This window comes from Phragmites australis, chromosome 17, assembly GCF_958298935.1.
Source record: "Phragmites australis chromosome 17, lpPhrAust1.1, whole genome shotgun sequence".
Taxonomy (NCBI): domain Eukaryota; kingdom Viridiplantae; phylum Streptophyta; class Magnoliopsida; order Poales; family Poaceae; genus Phragmites; species Phragmites australis.
The window spans coordinates 3900335-3921980 of record NC_084937.1 but is presented as its reverse complement, the minus strand read 5'-3'; the positions used below and the strand labels follow the sequence as shown (position 1 = coordinate 3921980).

Sequence of the window (21646 nt, the reverse complement as noted above, 5' to 3'; positions counted from 1 at the left end):
TTTAATCTGAGTCATATCTAACAAGCAACAATACATAGCTAGAGTGAGGATTTCTTTTTTTGCCCTTTTCAATATACTCTCAAGGTGTCCGTCGAAAAAATATACTCTCAAGGCTTAACCCTTGTCGTCAATGTTCTTTTTGTGGGTTATGTTGACTTAAAATTCACATAGTAACAATTTTAATATTATACGACTGATGGCTGATGTTAATTCATGTTTTTCTCTTATTGACGCTCTAGTAAAGGACATGATGAACAAAAGTACCTTGTGATAATCGGCTTATTACTGACTTCTCAAAAATTTGAAAAATCTCTCTGGCACTCCATCCTTGATGTGCCTAACTGCCCTAACATCTGTGGCTCTGTGCTGAATCTACACTGCTGTGCAACCAATAAACTCTTGTAGAAAGCTAATCTAGCGCCTAACTGCATGTTATATTTATCTCATAGTAAAAAGCATGATGATATTTTTTTTAGTGATGTAAAACTCATCATTTTTAGTACACATAATCATCTATTTTGGAAGCTTTGTAACTGTATCAACAAACTTGCACCTGTTCAATGTAAGAAAAATCTCACCAAACATTCTTAGAAAACAATCATTCACTGAATTCCACAGCTCATTTCCACTCTGAAATTCATTTGCAGTACATTTAAAAGTTTGTGTCCCAAATCTCTCTGGCATAAATATTTTGTTCTGTCTGTATCTGAGTATCATGCCTTTACCACGAATAGTATCCCTTCATCATAATAAGAATGACAGTGTTACTCTGCTTCATGGATTTAGTTGCAATCTGCATGTGTTTGAGACTCATTATACAACTGAAGTTAAGACTTAGAGTAGTTAACCAGTTTAATATATATAGATAATAAATATTACTCTAGTTTAGCAGCAGTCGATGGCTCAATGTTGTTCGGTTGTGACAGTGTGCTGAGTCCAAGTTGCACAGGAACATCTTTCTTTTCTACCACTGCAAGGTCGTATGGGGTCGGTGATTCCCGATTGACTTGGCTTGGTCCTTCGGTCTCATAGATCTGAGGACAATTAATATCATATCAGATATGTGGTTAGGTGGTAACTCTGTGATATTCTTGCCCAATTCATTAGCTACCTTCTTATATAACTCGGCATTTTCTTGACGAATCACATTGATCTTACTGTATAAGTCCATGTTTTCTTGGTGAAATAGACTTGCCTGCAACCAACGCAGTGGTAGAATCAGCATTACTAAAATCAAATAAAATACTCCCTCCAGTCCGAAATAAGTGTCGTTTTGTATATCGACACAGTCCTTAAAATATAACTTTGGCTACTACTTTTTATTTTAATATATTGATAAAACATAGCAGAAGTATACTATTATAAAATTATTTTCTGAGACAAATGTACCGTGTCATTTTTCAAGTATCCAAATTTAATATATAAAACGTAATTTGTAGCTAAAGTTTGAAATAATTGACTACACGTAACCTAAAATGACACTTATTTTAGATTGGAGGGAATACTTCACTAGGAACAATAAAATCTTAATATCGTGGAACCTTCCGATTCAGTTCATGAATTTCATCAATCAAGAGATGGTCCTGGAAAGAGCAGCAACAGTAGTGACAATCTTTAGTTAAGGCTCTTGTAGGAACAACTGATTAAAGAAATGTGATTAGCGGCCGGACCTTCTTTGAGCGGACACCACGTAGGCTTGTTTCCAACTGATTCACTAGGGATTGCAGTACCTTAACATTCAGCTCAGATAGATCTTCTCCCAGTAACTGCCTGTAACATTAGGTGATCAAAAAAGTCCCCAATCGAATATAGATAACCGTATTATGTTGGAATTTGGGCTTCAATATGACATTAATGTTATGTAATAGGCCTGTCAAAAACATAATTAAAACAGGCGGAATTGAATATTGATTTACAAAAGTGACAAAAAATGACAAGGATTTACAAAAGTGACAAAAAAATGACAATGATTAATAGATTTGTCAAAAACATTTCGACAGGTCGTTTCTAGGCAACATTAATCTAGTGGTCGATTAAGTACCATGGGGAAGAAGATGACAGTATCCCTAAAAAACCAGAAGTAAGCAGGATGTCAGATAAGAGCCCAAGCTCCCTTAAGAAATCAGAAGCACAGAGGATCCTCGCAATAGAGGGCTCCTCAGCACAGAGTATCCTTGCAATAGAGGGCACTCCGGCATAGAGGATCTTCGCAATAGAGATCACCCCAACACAAGATGGGACAGATGCAAGCAGGAGGTCGGATAGGAGTCCAAGCCCGCACCAACCGTCCTCCTCCGATAGCAGCGAAAGCTCAGGCTCGTATCCTAGCCTCAGCCGTGTTCCGTGCGATCGGGAGAGCCAGCGTTTGGAAAGTGACAACGACTATGATCCCACCGAAGAGGTATTTAGTTAATTTAATGTATTTTATACTTCTTAAATGGAGGAATAATTATGTGGTTTATGTCAAGTCTCTTTTTTTTTTCTCTCGAGAGGGAGAGGGTGCAAATATCTTCGCGTCAATTATCTGCGCCACAACCTTCTACTCCCTCTGTGACCAAAACTTTGGGTCCCTCTGGGGGCATGCCAAAACAAAGACGGGGTGAGTGAAGCAGAAACAAGTTGCCGTCCGACGCTTATACAATAACTCAAATCGGTGTTGAAGGGGAGCCTGTTGCACCTCGTGAGGCCTGCGCCAAATTCCACAACAGTTGTGGATTTCTTGTCAAGGACTAAGTCCCAATCACTATAACTGATTGGCAGTTGCTACCGGATGAGATGAAGGAGTTAATGTGGGTAACATCGCATAGAACCATCCAATTCCTCTCGAGAACAGAGGAAGCCGCCAAATAGAATTTATTGAAAACCATGGGAAAGAGCTTTCGGGGCTGGAAGAGTGAGCTGAATAAGAACTTCGTGAAGAAGAATTTGGTACCATTTAATAAATACGGAAAGATTACGCCAGACCAATGAGCTTTGTTTGTTCGATAGAAGACCACACCCGAGGCCATCAAACTGGGAGAATCGTTCAAGCACCTTGCGAAGAAAAACAAGTACCACCATCACCTGAGCTCATCGGGGTATGCCCCCAAAACTTCTGAATGGAGGAGGCAAGAAAAAGAGACTGCTCAGGCTGGGAAACCCAACCCTTTGGAAAACTGTGATGAGCGAAGCAAGAACTGAGTCTATGCTTGGTCAGAACGAACCAAGTCTGGGGACTTATCTTTCAAAAGCCCCCGAGCCATGGAAATGACCCAGACTATTCAAAGGAATTGCTAACGAAGGGTCTCTAGACCCTGACAGGGAGAATGACCTGCTTACCAAGACCCTGGGGAACAAGGAACACCTGGGTCGTACTCGAGGCATCGGATCAAAAGTGGGCTGGAAGAATGGATCCCAGACGCCGCGGGCCAGTACAAGACCCGTAATAGATATAAAAAGACCCTGGCGGAAGAGATACAAGAACAGGTTAAGGTCTAGTTTATGAAAATATGGAATGAAAAGGAGAAGGAAAGTGCGGAATTAATGCAGACAGATCAACCAACCAGCCCAGGCTTTTGGAGCAGCGTCGCATCCACGCAGGTCGACAACTAGAGATGTCATGTTGATGATATCACAGAGGCTACCCCATGCATGCTGCATGTTTCGGTCGGCAAGGGATACTTCACTGTCAAGGCTGCTATGGCCAGGCCATTCCAGGTCATGCATTTCACAATCAAGATATTTCAACCGGTTACGCCAAGGTACACCTGTCACACAGATGAAGATATCCAAAATGTGCAACGCGACATGTGCCAGTTCATTATGCATGAAGTCATCAATAAGAGTGGCAGATTCTTTTATCTCACAGGCGAATTGGCTAGCCATCCGAGGCTTTGTGAGTGGGAGAGAAAGACTCTTCGCAATGTTGGCTTGTGATGTAAATTGATTTTTGATGTAAAAATATTGTACTTGTGAATATTATTGTACTTGTGTTAAATATTTAACTTGTGTTAGATTCAAATGTTGTTCAAATCTGTGATGTTTGAAATGTGACTTGAAAATGTGTTGAAATCTGAAGGGAATAAAAATATATGCTCATTATTTTTTTGAATGAAATCTATTCCCACAAGCGGTTCCTTAAAGTAAACCGCCTGTGGAAATTCATCTATCTACAGACGGACGCTAAAGTGCGCCGCCTGTGGAAATAGATTTTCACAGACAACCTATTTTGCGACTGTGAAAATTGTTCATTTCCACAGGCCTTAGATCATAGGCAGTTGAGCTAAACACCTATGAAAACCGGTTACAAACCGCCTCTAGGAATAGTTTGTGTAGTAGTGAAAACTAGAGTGAAAACCTTGTACCAATACTGTCATGGAACCCAAACCTTGGATATGTCGTAATATTAAATGCACCGAATTCACTATCAAGACGTATTTGAGATTCTGAACAAACATCAGTGGTGTCCTCTTCAACAGAAGTAGGAATCAAAACTGGCCACCTTCCATGGATTCATAGTATTCAATAGACAAGAAACAATATTCCCAGCTAAAGGTGATGAAACCATCTACCTGAAACAACAACTTGCACAAGGTGATGATGAAGTTCTACAACTCTACTGAAAAGAGATGGAGAAAAGCTAACCTCCCGCATGCTTCTTGGAGTCGCTGCAGTTGATGACACTGTCATGACTGGAGGAGGTGGAGGAATCTAATAGTACATGATTGTCGCACCATCGCAGGCATCATGAAGAACTCTGGTACATTGTACCTTATTGGAGTGAAACAAATTAATCCTACTAGTGAATCATCTATGAGGAAGATAGGACCCTGCTCCTCCTCACCGCCAGCAAGGTTGCTAGAGGTAGAGGAGGAGATGGGCGAAGGAAGGAGGTGATGGGGAGCCCTACGTCAAGTCACGAAGCTGCCAGCCCTAATTTTCTCACAAAGCAGTATATATAGTATAAGTATTTGTCATGTCCATTTCATTCCCGAACAAAAAGCAATTTTATGACTGCATCTAAATGTAAGAAAGTACTTGAAACCTTCCAGATACATAAAGTACAATAATCGATTATAGGTGCATGGGCACGGAAAGCAAATATCTTTACATGTATATAGCATATGCATGTGATACACTGTTCCAAAGGTTGAGAGGGGCAGAGCCATGAATCAAACATGGGGGGTGAGCAACTCGGCAACAATTATCAGAAAAAAGGAATTAGATTTTTCACAGCATCACCAATTTACATCACAACCAAAGAATACCTAATATAATTAACCCTCTTTGTCTATCAAACCATACTTATTAAGATTAGGTAAGCTGTAAATAGATCGATTTATTTACCTATTCAGACTTGTCCAATCTTGGCTTTGGCTAGTTAGCTTCCTGCAGTCACACCTGTGCAGTGTGCTAACCGGCTTTCGATGACGCCTGTGCTGCTCTGCCACTGACGATCTTGCTTCTTGCAGTCTTGTAGTTGCAGAGCGCAGCCGGCGACGCGATCTGGGCGGCCACTGCCGGTGGGCGGCACTGGCCGGCGACGGCGCGAGCGCGATGTGATCGCGAAGAAAATGCTCGAGAGACTCGTGATGACCACGCAATCACACCATGTGGGGCAGGGCAGCAGCCGGATCATGAATTCACATGCTTGCCATTGTGCCTGTGCTATGGCCGATGGGCTGCTTGGCTCATTGGGCTAGATATTTTACTGGGCCTGGGTCCCCGGATTGTTGCGTGGGGGCAGGGCAATAGAGACGTGTCAATAATGTGTTTTATGATCACTAACGTGTCACTCATTAGTGACAGATCGTAACATGATTCGTCACTGATGATAATAGTGACAGGTCATTCTAGGTCAATCATTAGTGATGGGTTAAGTCATCCTAAGTCAATCATTAGTGACGAATCAAGTTGTGGCATATCACTAATGAATAGATCATCAGTGACGTGTCGTCCTAGGCCAGTCATTAGTGATGGGTCAATAATGATCCACTTATCAGTCACGAGTCGTCCTATGCCAATCGTCAGTGACAGGTTAATTTGTAATCCGTCACTAATGATCAACTCCTGTCACTAATAACGGTATTTGTAAACATTTTTTATTCTTATTTTATTTGTCTCTTATTTTTTTCTCACCTCAGCAGCACTAGAATACGAAATTTGACAAAATTAGTCATTAGTGACGGGTTATGGTTATGACGCGTTACTAATGACATTTGGCAAAGAAGATTAAAAAGATAAAATATCCGGTTTCTATCATAACTACATGATAGCAGAGGTGATAAAGTGGCTACGCACGAGGAGGAGGTCGCGGGTTTGATTCTTATGGAACGCAAACTTGAAAACAATGTGAAAAAACGTGGATTGTGAGACATATAGGATGAGTCTGCGTTGGGATGGCTCGGGTGAAAAATTATTTTTTTAACTTTTTAATCTAAAAAATACAAAAAATATTCATTGGTCGTTAGTGACAGGTCAAGTTACCACCCGTCACTAATATTCAGTCAATAGTGATAGGTCGGGGTTACAACCCGTCACTAATAACTGAACATTAATAACGGGTCACGGTTATGACCCATCACTAATGACGTCAGTAGTGATAGGCTATCACCTGTCACTAATAATCTATTATTAGTGATATAATAAGAGTGATGGATACAAGATCGATCACTAATACCTGTTATCACTGTCATAATATTTTTTTTTCATATAGTGTGGAATGGAGGCAGGCCCCTGCACCCCCCTCTCTCTGCCAAAATAGCCCTTATAAGAACATGTGTTCCACAACTTCGTAAACGCATTCCTAAAGAAAGAAATAGAGCACTGGCTGGTTTGGAGAAATTAACCGGCTGTGCGTGGGCCTTGTGTCGCTGACCTTTTGCCAATTCAATCCTTGTTTATTTTAAGTTACTGTATGTTCGCATAGTTCAATGGTCAAACGACTGAAAACCAACAAATTTGAATCCTTGGTAAACATATAGTGCAAGAATGTCTTGGACATGACACATTTTCACTTGTACTAGTCTAGGTTAGATAAGCAAAATTCTAAGGTTTCCGACGACTTGGAACTTGCTTGTACATGTAAAGTGTGATTGGTTGCTGGGCAACCCCCAAGCTAGACTAGGGTCTAACCCTGGCTAGCCCAACACATGCTTCACCAGTGCAATGGCCTAGTGTTCGGTTTGCCTGTACAAGATAAGCCTGGTTTGTTTCTGCGTGTTTGGTTGCCTATGTAAGGGGAAAATGCTGTATTGTTGGGTGCAGTTGGGGTGTTTGGTTAGCTGGCCAACACATGGTGTGATCACCTTAGGCTGCCAGGAGGTGGAGTTAACCATATGTTTGGGTCTAGTTTCCCGGCAAAAATACGAATTTATACAAAATATGAGAGCGTATTTACTGAAATAGATAACTGTTTTCTGTATTTACGAATTTAGCACCTGTATTCGGCGCATGGCGTGTCCAAAATGGCTTTACGGGACACGGTGTACCGAAAAAGTCATGTTCGGCCGAATATGTATTCGGCACACAATGTGCTGAAAATGACCTGTATTCGGCACACCATGTGCCGAATACAAGCAAACCGTATTTCGACACATAGTGTGCCGAAAATCAAGTGTATTCGGCACACTATGTGCCGAAATACATGTTTTCTTCGTGCCGATTTGGTTCTTCGTTTTATGTAAGGATGTGTTGATATTTCATGTGATTTGGCTATGCATTTTATGTAACCAAATTAAAAATTAGTTGCTAATGTAACTGTACATTTCAAAATGCATGAGTAAGAAAGCATATAGTCTCTAAGGCGGCAGACAGTCTTAACACTTAGGTATATTCGAACATGATGTAGATCATCTCAAAATGGCGGCAGAAAGTGATGATGTAGATTAGCGAAATCGTCGAGGCATTGGTGGCATGAAATCGTCGTCGTCGTCGTCATCTTGAGGTATCACGGTACGAGCACATGCTCTTGTATTATTCGTTGAACCTTCTATTGTGTGGCTGGTAGAACATCGAGGCATAGGTGGCATGAAATCGTCGTCGTCGTTGTCGTCGTCGTCTTGAGGTATCACGGTACGAGCACGTGCTCTTGTAGTGTTCGTTGAACCTTCTCCTGTGTGGCTGGTGGAACGTGAGGCATTGGTGGCATGAAATTTTCATCAGCTCTTGTACCCCTTGGGTTCGCTGATTTTCGTCGTCTTCTACGCGAACCAGGTAGCACACCCCCGCCGAAGAGCATTTTCATTGCCAAGAAGTGTGGGATTTCTTTGTTGATTAACTCTACGTCTTCTGGGAATGCCAAAACTAGAAGAGGAGTATTCGAATCAATAGCAGTAAGATAAGTATGGTGATCAAATAGAAAATGACGAACCTGTATGTGGGATGCATACTGGTCAGGCAATATCGCCATCCTTCTTTGCCTCATACAGAAACCCAGTACAGAAGGATGGTCGGCTAGTTCACAAACCCTGAGGTATATTTGGCAGCGCTCATGCAAGAGGGCCCTAAGGTCATTGGTTGTTACATGTAGAAGTGGAACGGTGAATGCAGAACATGGCGGTCTTGCATTCAATTTAGACACAGCTTAGATTAGATTGCTCTCTTTGAAGGGATCATCCTTCCCTCCACGCACAACCTGCAAGCAGGCAGTTAATGCTATAGCGACCGTTGTATGTGTCCATGGGAAGCCAGTACTAGAATTTGTCGCTATATAGGTATTGAGATTTCCTTGCAACTTTTTTGCTCTACACCCAAGCACGAATCGGTGGTTATTTAATAAACATTAAACATGTATGAAATATCATAAATGATATATACAAATGCTTAATAAGTTACTGATAAATAGGTTATGTGTCCTAATTAGTTGAAAAAGATTATGTAAATTTAATGTAATTACTTGAACACTGAAGTGTATGGTATAGTACAAATGAGTACATAATATAGTGAATAACACTTAGTACAGATGAGTACACAAAATAGATGAGTATACAATATATTGCACTAGCTCATTAAGGACGCCGACGCCGCAAGCAATCCCCAGGAGTGTAAGCGTCTGGCGGGTGTGTGGCCCTCATCCTAGTAGCCTGAGCTGGCCCTTGCCACGTGTGCCCTTGGTACTCATCTTCATCGTCATGCTGTGTTTCAACTCCATCGAATGTGTATCCAGAACCGCTAACTCGGCCCTGCATGTACCATGATGTAGGATCGTCATGCGGGAGTGTGCCTGCCGGTAGTACGTGCTTGATTGGAGTCTAAAATGCTGAAGTCTCAGCTTCCTGGTACCACTGTGTACCCCCTCGGTGAAGCTGCTCGCTTGCAATGCAGTAGCCCAGTCAAAATCTTGAGTGCCGCTCTAGGTGGGCGTCTGCTGCGTGCACTCAATGATGTCCTCGTGGTGAGTTGATAATCCTGGTGGAGTTGTCTGCATAGCCTGAGTAGGTTGTGTGAACGGAGGGGGCTGGGAACCCAGTGTACACTCCTCGGGAGCAGGAGCCTCGGTCACCTCCTCGGCTCCAGCACAAGAACGTGTCACATGATGGGCCACAGACGAAGGTTCCTCCCGTGAATGTGCCTCATGAGCACTGGATGAGCGCCTGCTATGGGAGTGTTGGGGATGATCTCCCGCCCCCTACTTCAGAGGGAACCGTGAAGTCTACTGGAAATGTTGCGTACTATCCTTTGTGGTTTTGTTACAGGGAGTTCATCTGCAAGCGACGAAGATCGTAGAGCTGCGTTGGTCGAAAGGTGTAGGCGCGCTTGCACCTTCGACCTCCCATACTAGCGAAGTTGAAGGAGACCTTCGGCTGAAGAGCGAAGCCCGGACCCGCAGTCCGCAGCATACGTAGCGGGCGAAGATGCAAGCCGACCTTCGCTGAGCGACGAAGGCTATCCAACAGGCATCCGAGCGAAGAAGGCTTCGATGCCCTTTGAAGACATGAATCACCTCGGCACAGTGGGCCCGATTCTGGTCGCCCATGGTACTGCTGTAATTATGTTATTATGCTCATTTGTACCATAATGCCCCCGGATATTTCGGGAATGTAGCAGGTTAGGGGGTAGGATTTGTAAACAACACCTGTGGGTACGGGCTATAAATAGAGCCACAGTGCACCCGGAAGAGGTATCAAAAAACTGTTCCATCTCCAACACGTGTCGCTCTGAGAGTCCTTCGATATCTCCGTATCCGAAGGCTCACCTTGTCTGGGAACTCGGTCCCAACAGGGAGGCATGGGATGGGTCCATGGAGGGTACGTCGTAGCCCCTAGAACACGGGGCGCAACCACCTAGACCACGTATCACGGACAAAAGGCGAGACCCTCTTGTCCTCATGTAGTCCCGGAGAGGGTACCGATCCCTTCGTGTGGCTGACCCGCTCGCTTCCCCACATGCCTATTCTGCATGCCTGTGCATTTCATACCCCGCTTCGGTCTATAGTTATTGAGGGTTATGTCAGTAATACGGATGAGAAACTAATAAAAATCATTATAAGTACAACATCACTTACCACCAGATGAAGAAGCCAGGCACGATCTTTGGGGAAGGGTCTGGGGGCTGGCAGTATGTTGCCGCTGAGTAAGGTGGGACGCGTTCGGGATTGATACCATGAAAGATACTCCCAGTACATGCTATTGTCGTACTGTCCCACAGGAACGATGACATCCAATGGGCCAGACTCCATCCACCAGGTTATGTGCTTTGTATTAATCTGTGACCAGTCGTGTGTGCCTGCGTTTCCTTGGGTACTCCTCCTGTACGTGACATAAATAGTTAAAATTTCGTAACATAAGAATGGTACATACTGTAATACACTTACTCGTGCGCCCGACCAGCGTCTCGTGGGGGAGGTACTGGCACCAACTGATGATGACCAAACTGCCTCTATACACGGTCAGGAGAATACACTTCTACATTGTTCATGTAAAGAAAAAAACATCTGGTCATCCATAAGTCGGAGTCACGGAAACAAGATGATGCGATTAGGCCTCTAGTCGCAATTTCAGCCACTCGTTCCCTACGCCATGGATCCCACTCCACAAGTTTGGCACTGAGGGCGTCAAGGTAACTAATCACCCGGGCGTAGTTTCCATGGTCTTGGTGGTGACTTCATCGCAGCCTGGCATGAAGATACCGATAGCCCATCGTTGGCCTCATGTCGTCGGCCACGCCATCGGAGATGGGAACTGGATAGTAGGTCTTGCTCACCCACGGTCGACACACTGGGAGATACTCCCAGCTCCAGAGCTATAGAAGGTGTAGGAAGCTAGAAATAGATCCCATCTTCGTTGACCGTTGGGTAGTGACACACAATCTTTTGTATGTAGCGGCCAACACAGCAGATCCCCAACTGTAATGTGCCGACTCGTATGGACGTGACGCGAGCTGACGCGTTAACCATACAATATGCAGAAGTACATAATCGCCTGCCGTGTTGCAGAACATAATGCCTCCAAGCAAGATGTACAACTACACCTCGTAATGCTGCATAACTATTGCCTCGTCCGCATCCGGTGGGCAAGGGCTGAACTGTGGTAGCCCATAAATCCATGACATGGAGAGCCCTACGTCCTTCATGTCATATTGCACATTAAACCTACAAGATGCAGAGACTCAATGAACCATGAACAACACTGCAACGTATGAAATGCTTTATGTAACAAATAATTATCTGCCCTGAATATAACTTTTCCACTGCTCCTTTGCTGGTAGTGGAAGTACTAACGGGGTGCCCCTTATGGGGAACCCGGTCAGCATGGCCACGTCTCGTAAAGTAACGGTCATCTCTCCGCAAGGAAAGTGGAACGTGTGCGTCTCAGGATGCCAGCGGTCGACGAGGCCTGTGAGCAGTGAGACCTCGATCGGCGGTAGTGGAGTCCTGCCACCACCCTCCATGGGAGCTCCTGCCATCATAAGAGCGAACGGTAGTAGTTCGGCCTGTGCGAGGGGCTCGTGGAATCGAGGGTCTAACTCCTTAAGCTTGCGCACACTCCTGGAACGCAACGGGAGCAACTGCAAAGGTATGCAATACATTTATAGAGTAAGTACCAAGGTATTAGAGCAATTGAAATTTACGTATTATTGATATACCTGTTGCCCTGCGAAAACCATTCTTCCCCTCTGGTTCTCGTCGTACCGTAGTTGAAGAAGCTCGGGAAGGTGAACGTGAGTCATGCCAATGATTTCAAGCCTCATGGTTCAATTACAAAACAACGTAAGACAACAGCTATTACAAAATAGGTACAACACCTAATACGTGCATAACAAATTACAATACAATCCATGTTTCCAACAAAGTTCATATAACAAAATCAATGGCACCAAATCTAATACATTCCAGTTCGATCGTAGCCTAATAGTTTACTGCCAGGTCAGACAAGTCCTCCTGTCATGGCCGGATTGCTTGCATATTTTGCACCTACGCAGTCCATCAACAGTATCTGCTGCATCCATGTCACCTTGAAGCCTCATGGCTAGGCCTTCTAGGATCCGTGCGTCTGGCCCTAGGATAAGGTACCCACTTAGGACCCTCGATTGCTTTGTAGCTGGATCCGATGTTGAACGAACGCATCTTTGGAAGCCATGTGCTCCTCAGTGCATCGATCGTGAAATAGGGTGATACGTATTGTGATCGTTAGTTCCCGCCCATTTCCCTGCGAGCAGCCAAGACATGGGAGCACGGGATATGGTGCAGTTTTGGCTTATTGCATGTGCACTTCACCCCGTGAGGACCAATTTGACATTGTTGCACGGTGTCCCCCGCACTGTATCCTGAAGTGTACCGACGACGACACATGACCTCAAATTCATTATTGGCCCAGTCGTAGATCCTAGTCCGATCAAAGTGTGCCTTACTCCTCCTTCTGGATAAGATTTCCTCCACCTTAGGTGCAAACCGCGTGCTGCACTCCATTGTAGCTATACCACGGTCTCGAAAGTAGTCAGCCATCCTATAGAATGTGAGCTCAATTATGGCACACAACGGGAGGCCGCGTACACCCTTTAGGACATTGCTGAATGCCTCCGCTATGTTCGTTGTTATGATCGTATACCTATTATAAGAGACAACAATTTTAGATGCGATATTTTTGTAACCAAAAGTAAAATACGATCTTTCAAACGCTATGTTCTAATCTGGAACCGTGAGTATCATGGATTAGGGCTCAACGCTCCACCGGCTTTCCCGCTATCCACTGGCTAAACGTAGCATGTGAACGACTAATGATGGTTTGGCCCCCCACCATTTGCGTCCACAGATGGTCCTCCTGTGCTTCCTGCTCTGTCATCATCTTACGAGTGGTCTCATTTAACTCTCTCCATATCTTGTTGAATTTCGCCTGCTGGTTCTGAAGACACAACCCTTTGAACCTCTTCACAAGACCCTTGTTGTGGTACCTTGAGTAAAGGTTCGCACCTAAGTGTCGCATTCACCACCTTCTCTCCACATCAGGCCAAGCAATGGAGGGGTTTGTGCTGTCATGCAGCACATCCAACGCATGCAAGAGGCCCTTGTTGCGGTCTAAGATGATGTAGACTCGTTCCCTATTGCCGACAACACGTGTCCTCACCAAGGTGAGGAACCACAACCAACTATCATTGTTCTCACTCTCAACCAATGCATACACGAGAGGAATGATCTGATTGTTTGCATCTGCCGTCATCACTGTCATTAGGTTACCATGGTACTTGCCGCTAAGAAATGTGGCATCCACACATACAACCAGCTTGCAATGTCTGAAAGTTTCGATGCATTGGCCAAAGGACTAGAAAAACCTAATGATGTATCGGTCAGTGGTGATGTATGACCCATCCTCCAGCCTGATCGGCTCATCCACCATGGCCCACTGGGTCCCGGGATTGGTCATGGCAATCTTTTGCAGCAGCCTCAGTGCGTAGTGGTACAACTCTTCGAAACTTCCAAACAACATCTTCAACGCGTTCTGCTTCGCTCGCCACGCGGTGTGGTAATTGATCAGCATACCCGTCTTAGTCTGCACCTCCTACATAATGGATTTTGGTGACAAACATATGTTTGTGCCAACAAGGGTGATGAGTAGTTGGGCTATGAACCTCGCACAACGGCGTGGCTCACATTCCTAACAGCCTCTTCGCTGCATGTATGTAGGGTGTGTCTACTCAACACAAAATAGTTCTCTTGCTTTGGCTTATGGGCTCGTACAAAGTAAGGACAAGTCGGGTGCTTGGTACACCTGACCTCATACTCCGTATGGTTAGACCGGATACACTTGTGGTTCCTTCTTGTGATTACAGCATAGTTGCTGATAAAGTGGATGACCTCCTCCCTGTTCTGTAACCATTGTCCCACCTGGATGTCGCTATTCTAGTATCCCCAATTAGATAGGGTGTTATACTCAACGATAGTACAATTTAGCAGCCCAGCACCATGAAAGTATTGGATCGCCGGCACCAGGTCATCGTTGTCAGCACATTCTTCATCGCCACTACCACCGACTTCATCATCCATGCATCCTGCATCTACCTCACCATGGTCCACTTCGGGTCCATCCGTACTAGAAGTGCCCTCCCCGACATTCCCTCCCGCCTCATCAAGCATCACATTGTGGTCTGATCCTTCCACGGTAGGCACCGCTTCATGATGCACCGGTCATGATACTATGTTTACGTACACTCCCATTTCAAAGTTCTCCTCTAATGTCTTGCGTGAGTACAAGACCCATGCATTGTAACTTCTCAAATCGAACAACGTATGGACAATGAGCGAGCTGTTTGGTACAAGCCGTGGCCTGATATCCTCTAGGAAAATATTGTAGGACTACTGGTTTAGACGCAAAAGGCTCATAACATGTGTTTGTAAGCCTTCTAGGTCAATTGGTAGCTCAACCGTACTCTCTACGTGCTGGCAGTTCTGAATTGACACGAGTCTCCCATGCAAACAGCGGGACGTTCTCCATAATAAATATGAATAGTCATAACGTCTCTGCTAAACAAACGTAAATGGCCAAATAACTAATTAGATGTATGTTATATACCTACTGTATTTTAGCAACTTAATATCATTTAGCCAATGTATTCGAACGTAATAAATACTCTACTTGCTCTGATTACATTTTCTAATCTAAATATTATGCTTAATGTTACACTATAGTTGCTTCTGTTGTGAGATCATACAATATGCAAATATTATACCTACTCTATTTTACCAACTTAATATCATTTATCCAATGTATTCGAACGGAATAAATACTCTACTTGCTCTAATTATATTTTCTAATCTAAATATTACGATTAATGTTACACTATAGTTGCTTCTGTTGCGAGATCATACAATATGCAAATATTATACCTACTCTATTTTACCAACTTAATATCATTTAACCAATGTATTCGAACGAAATAAATACTCTACTTGCTCTAAGTACATTTTCTAATCTAAATATTACGATTACTGTTACACTATAGTATCGTCTATTACGAGATCATACAATATGCAAATATTATACCTACTCTATTTTAGCAACTTAATATCATTTAACCAATGTATTCGAACGGAATAAATACTCTACATGCTATAATTACATTTTCTAATCTAAATATAAGTACATACATAATCTAGGATCCAAATAACTAGATGATTCTATTACGACATCATAAAATATGCAAATATTATACCTACTATATTTTATCAACTTAATAAATACTCTAATTCCTCTAATTACATCTACACAACTAAATATTACATACATACATAATCTACGTACTTACTATTACGGAAGGCTGTCCCCTTCACGCGCTGCTGCACTGTAGCTCCTTGTGCTCGACTGCTGCTTCAAATGTTGCCCGCGCTCGCGCTAACCTGCTGCTCTGCTCGCCATCGCTCTGCTCACCGGCGCGCTTGCTTGCAGAGAATGGAGCGCGTGCTGCCATTTATAGCAGCATTGGCAGCGCTGCCCGCATGCAAGCAAAGCAAGCCAGCCGACATGCCCATGGGAAAAGCGAACTGAAAAAGTGAAAAGGAAAAGCAAAAAGGTAAAGTAAAAAGGAAAAGCAAAAATAAAAGAAAAAGTAAAGCGTGACGCGATGCGACGTGACGGAAAAGCGTATTTCAGCACACCGTGTGCCGAATACACTTGATTTTCGGCACACGGTGTGCCGAAAATAACTTTTTCAGTACACCGTGCTCCAAAAATCCGTTTTCGACACACCGTGCACCGAATACAGGTGCTAAAATCCTAAATACAGAAAAAAATTGTCCATTTCTTTAAATACGCTACGTATACTGTACAAAATCATATTTTTGCCTAGTTTCCCTGATTTTGTCTAAGTCCAAGCACAAGTGTTGGATGGTTCCAGCTGAGTACACACAAGTGAACAATTGCAATACTTAGTTCATCAAATATATCTTTCTTTCAAGTCAGGAGAACAATTGTAATACTTAGTTCATGCAACCTTTCTTTCAAGTCAGGAGGAAAGATGAAGCACAGCAAACTGTCAAGCACAATATAGTCAAAGAAGCAACTTGCAGTGTATTAGGTTGACAACAAGTTAAAACTACTTTATCTCAGTTATCAATACAGGTTTGTAATTGAAATGGAGTTCATATGCTCATGTACATGCTCTTTAGGTCACAAAAAAAATTATCACATTAATAGTTGTCATGTTTTAATCACGGACCTATGCATGGCATCTTTCTGATGAACCAATGGCACCATCTTGAACATATAGATTTGAGATGGATCATGGTGAAACGACACTAAACAGGCAAGCAGTCTGTCAAAACACAACTTCTTATCCACAGAGGTATTGGGACTCATTTTCGCTTCTCGTTACACCATGGCAGAGTGGAACTACACGGTCAAGTTAGGGTTCCAGCATGGGAGAAAAAGGGATGAAATCAAGAGAAAATTGAGGAAGTAGAATCAAGGATGCACGTGGGCTTGTTCTTGGTAATATCTGGACTCCAGATCTGTCGTCTTCGGTGGCGAATCGAGCAGGGTTCAATGGAGAGCGAGGTGAGGTGGGAGAGGGGAAAAGGAAGGGGAAAGAGGCAAATGAGAGAGGAAGGTGATCGACGGGAGTTGTGATCCCTGCGCATGCCAGAGTTGGGCCAACCACGCATGCTCCGCAAGCATGGCCAGCCTAGTACGCTCGATTCGGTTTTGCCTGAGGTGTGGCTTAGGGCCCTATTTTGCACTGCCCGGTGCACCCAACCAAATAGTCCGGTTGTGCATTCCAGAAGGCTAGATAGAGGTTAGGCCAGGCAACCATGCAATGACACCCGTAGTAGGTAAGTGATTTATATGCATATATGACATAGCTCTCCAAAACCCAAATGGAACCTCAGCTTTCGTAAATAGGAGTATGTTGACATTTGAGATCAGACAGGCTTTATGCCTGCGCTACCTAATGCAGTGGGCGTGACATGGGAGGCCAAAAGGCCATCAAATATACTAATTAATTAATGTGCGGCTAGAGCATGGTTTGGAAGAATGCAAGTCGCCGTTCGCTACGCAGGACGATGGGAGACAAGGAGTCCAAGGTTAGGTAAGGAAAAAAGCAAGGAGTAGGAAGTATTCTAGAAGAGGAATCTGTTGGCCCCTTCACACACGCACACACACCCTCACGGTGTTTCCCTCACGGGAGAAGAAACAAACCCTCGCAACATTCGCTGCGCACCAGTGCCTTTCCTTCTCTATTCACTTCACCACTTGACACTAAATTAAAACAATGATTAGATGGACTCATATTTAAGGATGTCAAGCCACTAACTCTAGCCCTGAACTCATGCCACTAACACCACACTAATCATGTCACTAACAGCACCTGCACGGAGACATGCACACACAGATGAACTAATTTGATCCACTCACCCACTTCCTCTTAAACTTGACCACATCTCCTCATCCAAGCCACCATCAACTTTAAAGACTCTCTGCATATGAAGCACTTACATGCATGCCGTGACCTCCTCTAGGCTCTAGTGCCACTAATTCACACATGCCTAAGTCATGCCACATGCTAGCTAACTTGGATGCATCGCACTACTAGAACTCGATGGACATTAAAAACACCTAAACAACAAGATTAAATCCAACAGAATCATTAGGTTTAGGAATTTATCTACACATTAGTGCGTTGAATCTTAAATATACTTGAAGGCATAGTGAATCGGCCTCCGTAGCTTTGTCCCGTTTGGAAATTTTGTGAGGAAATGATTGGGCTTTTACGTAGAATAGAGAAATAAACTAAACTAAGGGATAAAGGCAAAATCCTTAGTGAACCAAAAAGGTGGGCTCCCTAAAGCCTCAACATTTCCTTTCACTTATACTTCAATATTTCTTTTCACGCTAGGCTCCCTAAAGCCTTAAACATGGAATAGGAACGCACCGGTGAGCATAGAAACTCAAGACTACTAGCTCTGATATATCACTGCAACATAACTGGTCATCCGCGTCGGGACATCAGTGCCGGTTAGGCCAGAACCGGTATTGATGAAGTTTCAGTGCCAGTTCGTAACATCCCATGCCCGATTAATCATTGAGTCGGGTTAAAGCAACACTGATACTCAGTATCAGTGCCGGCTCTTGGCACAAACCGGTACTGATAGTTCAGTGTTGGCTGATAACCATAACCTGGCACTGATGCTTTTTATCAGTGCCGGTTCATGTTACGGATCGGCACTAATAAATGTACAGTATAAAAGATGTGCCTTCTTCTCCCTCAAGTTCGAACAGAACAAAGAGGAGCTCTATTTTGCTCGGCTCCCACCATTTGTGCCCAACCTTGATGCTTGGAGACTTTAAAATTTGGAGGAATCTACGTGCCCAAGATGATCCACTGTTAGTAAGATGATCTATGACCCTGTTTGGCACAGCTCCAAATCCAGGATCCATACTGGATTTGGAGTTTATATAATAAAATAAAATGATTTAAATATTTATTTTTTCCAAAATAAAAATCAAATGACTATACCAAATACCCTCAATCCCCCTATAGTTCTAGATCCTTGATTTCTTGGAGCTAGATATGACTAGCTCCAAGAAATCCAAGATCTAAATCCGTGCCAAACGACCCCTACATCTCTTTTTTACTTATATTTACTTGCTAGACTGCTCTAGGTTTGAAAGTATGTGATTGCTCCATGGTGATGAATTTTGGGAAGAGCTAGAGCTCCAATTGAGTAAAAATTACAATTTTCTCATTGTAGGGCACATAGAGATGATCTATATTTCATTTGTGGTTAGATTTATTAGGTTGCTCTAGATTTTAAAGTATGTGACTATGCCATAGTGACCTAGATCTACAATTTTCTAATAGTGATTTAAGAAAAAAAAGGTTAAAATCACCTTTAAATAGATTAAAACCTAGCTCTAATTTTCTAGTAGTGAATTGGGGAAAATGATTAAAATAACCTCTTAAGAGGTCAACATATTGAATTTGAATATTGTGTTGTACGGATGGCACGTCCACCTGCTAGTCGCAAGCGGACGCGACATCATTTAGAAGGTGGGTCCTCTGACCTGGGCCATGTACCGGAAGGTGATGTGCCCTTTAACATGGAGCAATCAAGATGAGAGGTAATTCAATAAATTAGATGTGCATTTTGAAATATTACATGGCTATCATTTCAATGGTTTTTTAATGATTGCTAAAACGTAATGATAATAATAAATTTGTAGATGGATCGGATATAGATGTACAAGGATGACCATTGTGGCCCAGAGTTCTTTCATGGTATGGAGGCTTTTTTTAGGGCTGACACAGTGTATATGAAGCCAAAAAGCAAGCGTGATGATCACTATATATGATGCTCGTGCGTTGATTGCAAGAATGAGAAGCAATTCTCAGGCATAGAGCTGATCTGTACACACTTGTTTTGCTGGGGTTTCAAGCCTGGCTATATCCACTATACCGAGCACAGTGAACATGAGGAGGTTCTTCATGAAGAGAAGCCAACAATCAAAGAAGACGGAGGCAACGATATGATGGTTGATGAAGACATCGATATGTTGGTGTTCAAAGATACTTTTGTCGGCAATGATGATGACGACGACCTAGACTATGTTGCGCAATGCAGATGGAGCCTCACCATTGATAGGCAACATTAAAAGTTCCAGCGCATGATAGAGGACTATAAAGCACCAAGGTTCCCTGGCATTAAGAAAGAGCATAAGCTGCATATTGTGTTGACATTGCTGCAAATGAAGTCTAGCAATGGTTGGTCTGATAAGGGGTTCAACGAGTTGTTATGATTCTTGAGGGACTTTCTTCCAGAGGGCAATGAGTTCCCTAAAAAGTAAAAACACGTACCATACCAATCATATTGTCTGCCCATTGGGGTTTGAAGTAGAGACCATGCTGTATAGCAATAGGGATGCAAACTTGGAAGCGTGTCGCATTTGCGGTGCATCATGGTACAAGGGAAACGTTGACAATATCGATAGCGATCACGTAGGGGAGAAGAGTAAAAATAAAAGACCGCTTGCTAAGATGGTTTAGTATTTCCTTATAATCTCCCGTTTGAAGCGATAGTTTTCCAACAAAGCAAATGTTGAGTTCATGTGATGGCATGACGAAGTGCACAAGAAAGATGGAATGCTTAGACACCCTGCTAATGGAATGCAGTGGAGGAACTTTGATACAAAATATAAGAAATTCAAAGCTGAAGTAAGGAATATAAGGTTTGGGTTGAGTACAGATGGGATGAGTACTTTCGGCAACATGAGCAATAGTCATAACACTTGGCCCATGACTCTGTATCTACAACTGTCCATCTTGGTTGTGTATGAAGCGGAAGTTCCTCATGATGCCTTTGCTAATCAGTGGGCCGAATCAACCTGGCAACGATACCGATGTGTATCTCCAACCATTGTTTGAAGACCTCTGTGTATTATTGAAAGATGGAGTATGGGTGTGGGATGAATATAAACATGAGCATTTCACCCTACATGTATTGTTGTTTGTAACGATCCAAGATTGTCTTGCTCTTTCTAACCTACCAGGATAAACTTTAAAAGACTACAATGGATATGTATGGTGCTTAGATTAAACAAGGGGTTGTGGCTGAAGAATTATAGGAAAATGGTCTACATGGGTACTGTAGGTTTCTATGCCCGGATCACCCATACCACAAGAATAATAGAGATTTTGACGGGACAGTGGAGACTTGTCGAGCTCTAAAGGTTCACACTGGGGAACATGTATATAAGATGGTAAAGAATCTTAGAGTTTTCCTTGGAAAGGGGAAAGGTAGTACAAAATTGCTAGCTGGAAAACTAGCTCCTATGTTTAAAACGAGATCAATTTTTCGGAACTTACCTTATTAGAAGCATTTGATGGCCTGAGACACAATCGACATCATGCATGTGGAGAATAACGTGTTTGATTGCTTGATTGGTACCTTACTAGACATACCTAGCAAAACAAAAGAAACACTCAATGCATGGTTGGACCTGTAAGATATGAAGCTAAGGAAAATTTTGCATCCTAAAATCCAAGGCAACGGGGCAACCGAACTTCCCTCATCTTGCTACACCCTGAGCAAGGAAGAGAAGATCAGCCTGCATAGTTGCTTGCATGGAATCAAAGTTCCAACCGGTTACTCTTCCAACGTAAAGAGATTAGTGAACATGAAAATTTTAAGGTTAGTTGGCATGAAGTCCCATAATTGTCACATAATGATGATACATTTGCT

General features: G+C 43.1%; 1 protein-coding gene and 1 long non-coding RNA gene across 2 annotated transcripts; both read right to left on the bottom strand.

Moving 5' to 3' along the window:
* Window positions 1-556: 556 nt before the first annotated feature.
* LOC133897847 (MADS-box transcription factor 27-like) lies at window positions 557-5582 on the bottom strand (the record flags this gene model as incomplete). The annotated part of the gene is made up of 6 exons (XM_062338675.1): window positions 557-793; window positions 880-1034; window positions 1112-1195; window positions 1542-1583; window positions 1671-1770; window positions 5326-5582. Coding segments are annotated over 6 exons (657 nt in total), but the record flags the coding sequence as incomplete, so codon positions are not given.
* A 5237-nt stretch (window positions 5583-10819) lies between these two features.
* On the bottom strand, window positions 10820-15842 carry LOC133897548 (uncharacterized). Its single transcript, XR_009905927.1, has 3 exons — window positions 15718-15842; window positions 12064-12163; window positions 10820-11985 (listed from the first exon to the last, which is right to left on the bottom strand). It is a non-coding gene; the product is annotated as an uncharacterized LOC133897548 (long non-coding RNA).
* Between the last annotated feature and the right edge of the window lie 5804 nt (window positions 15843-21646).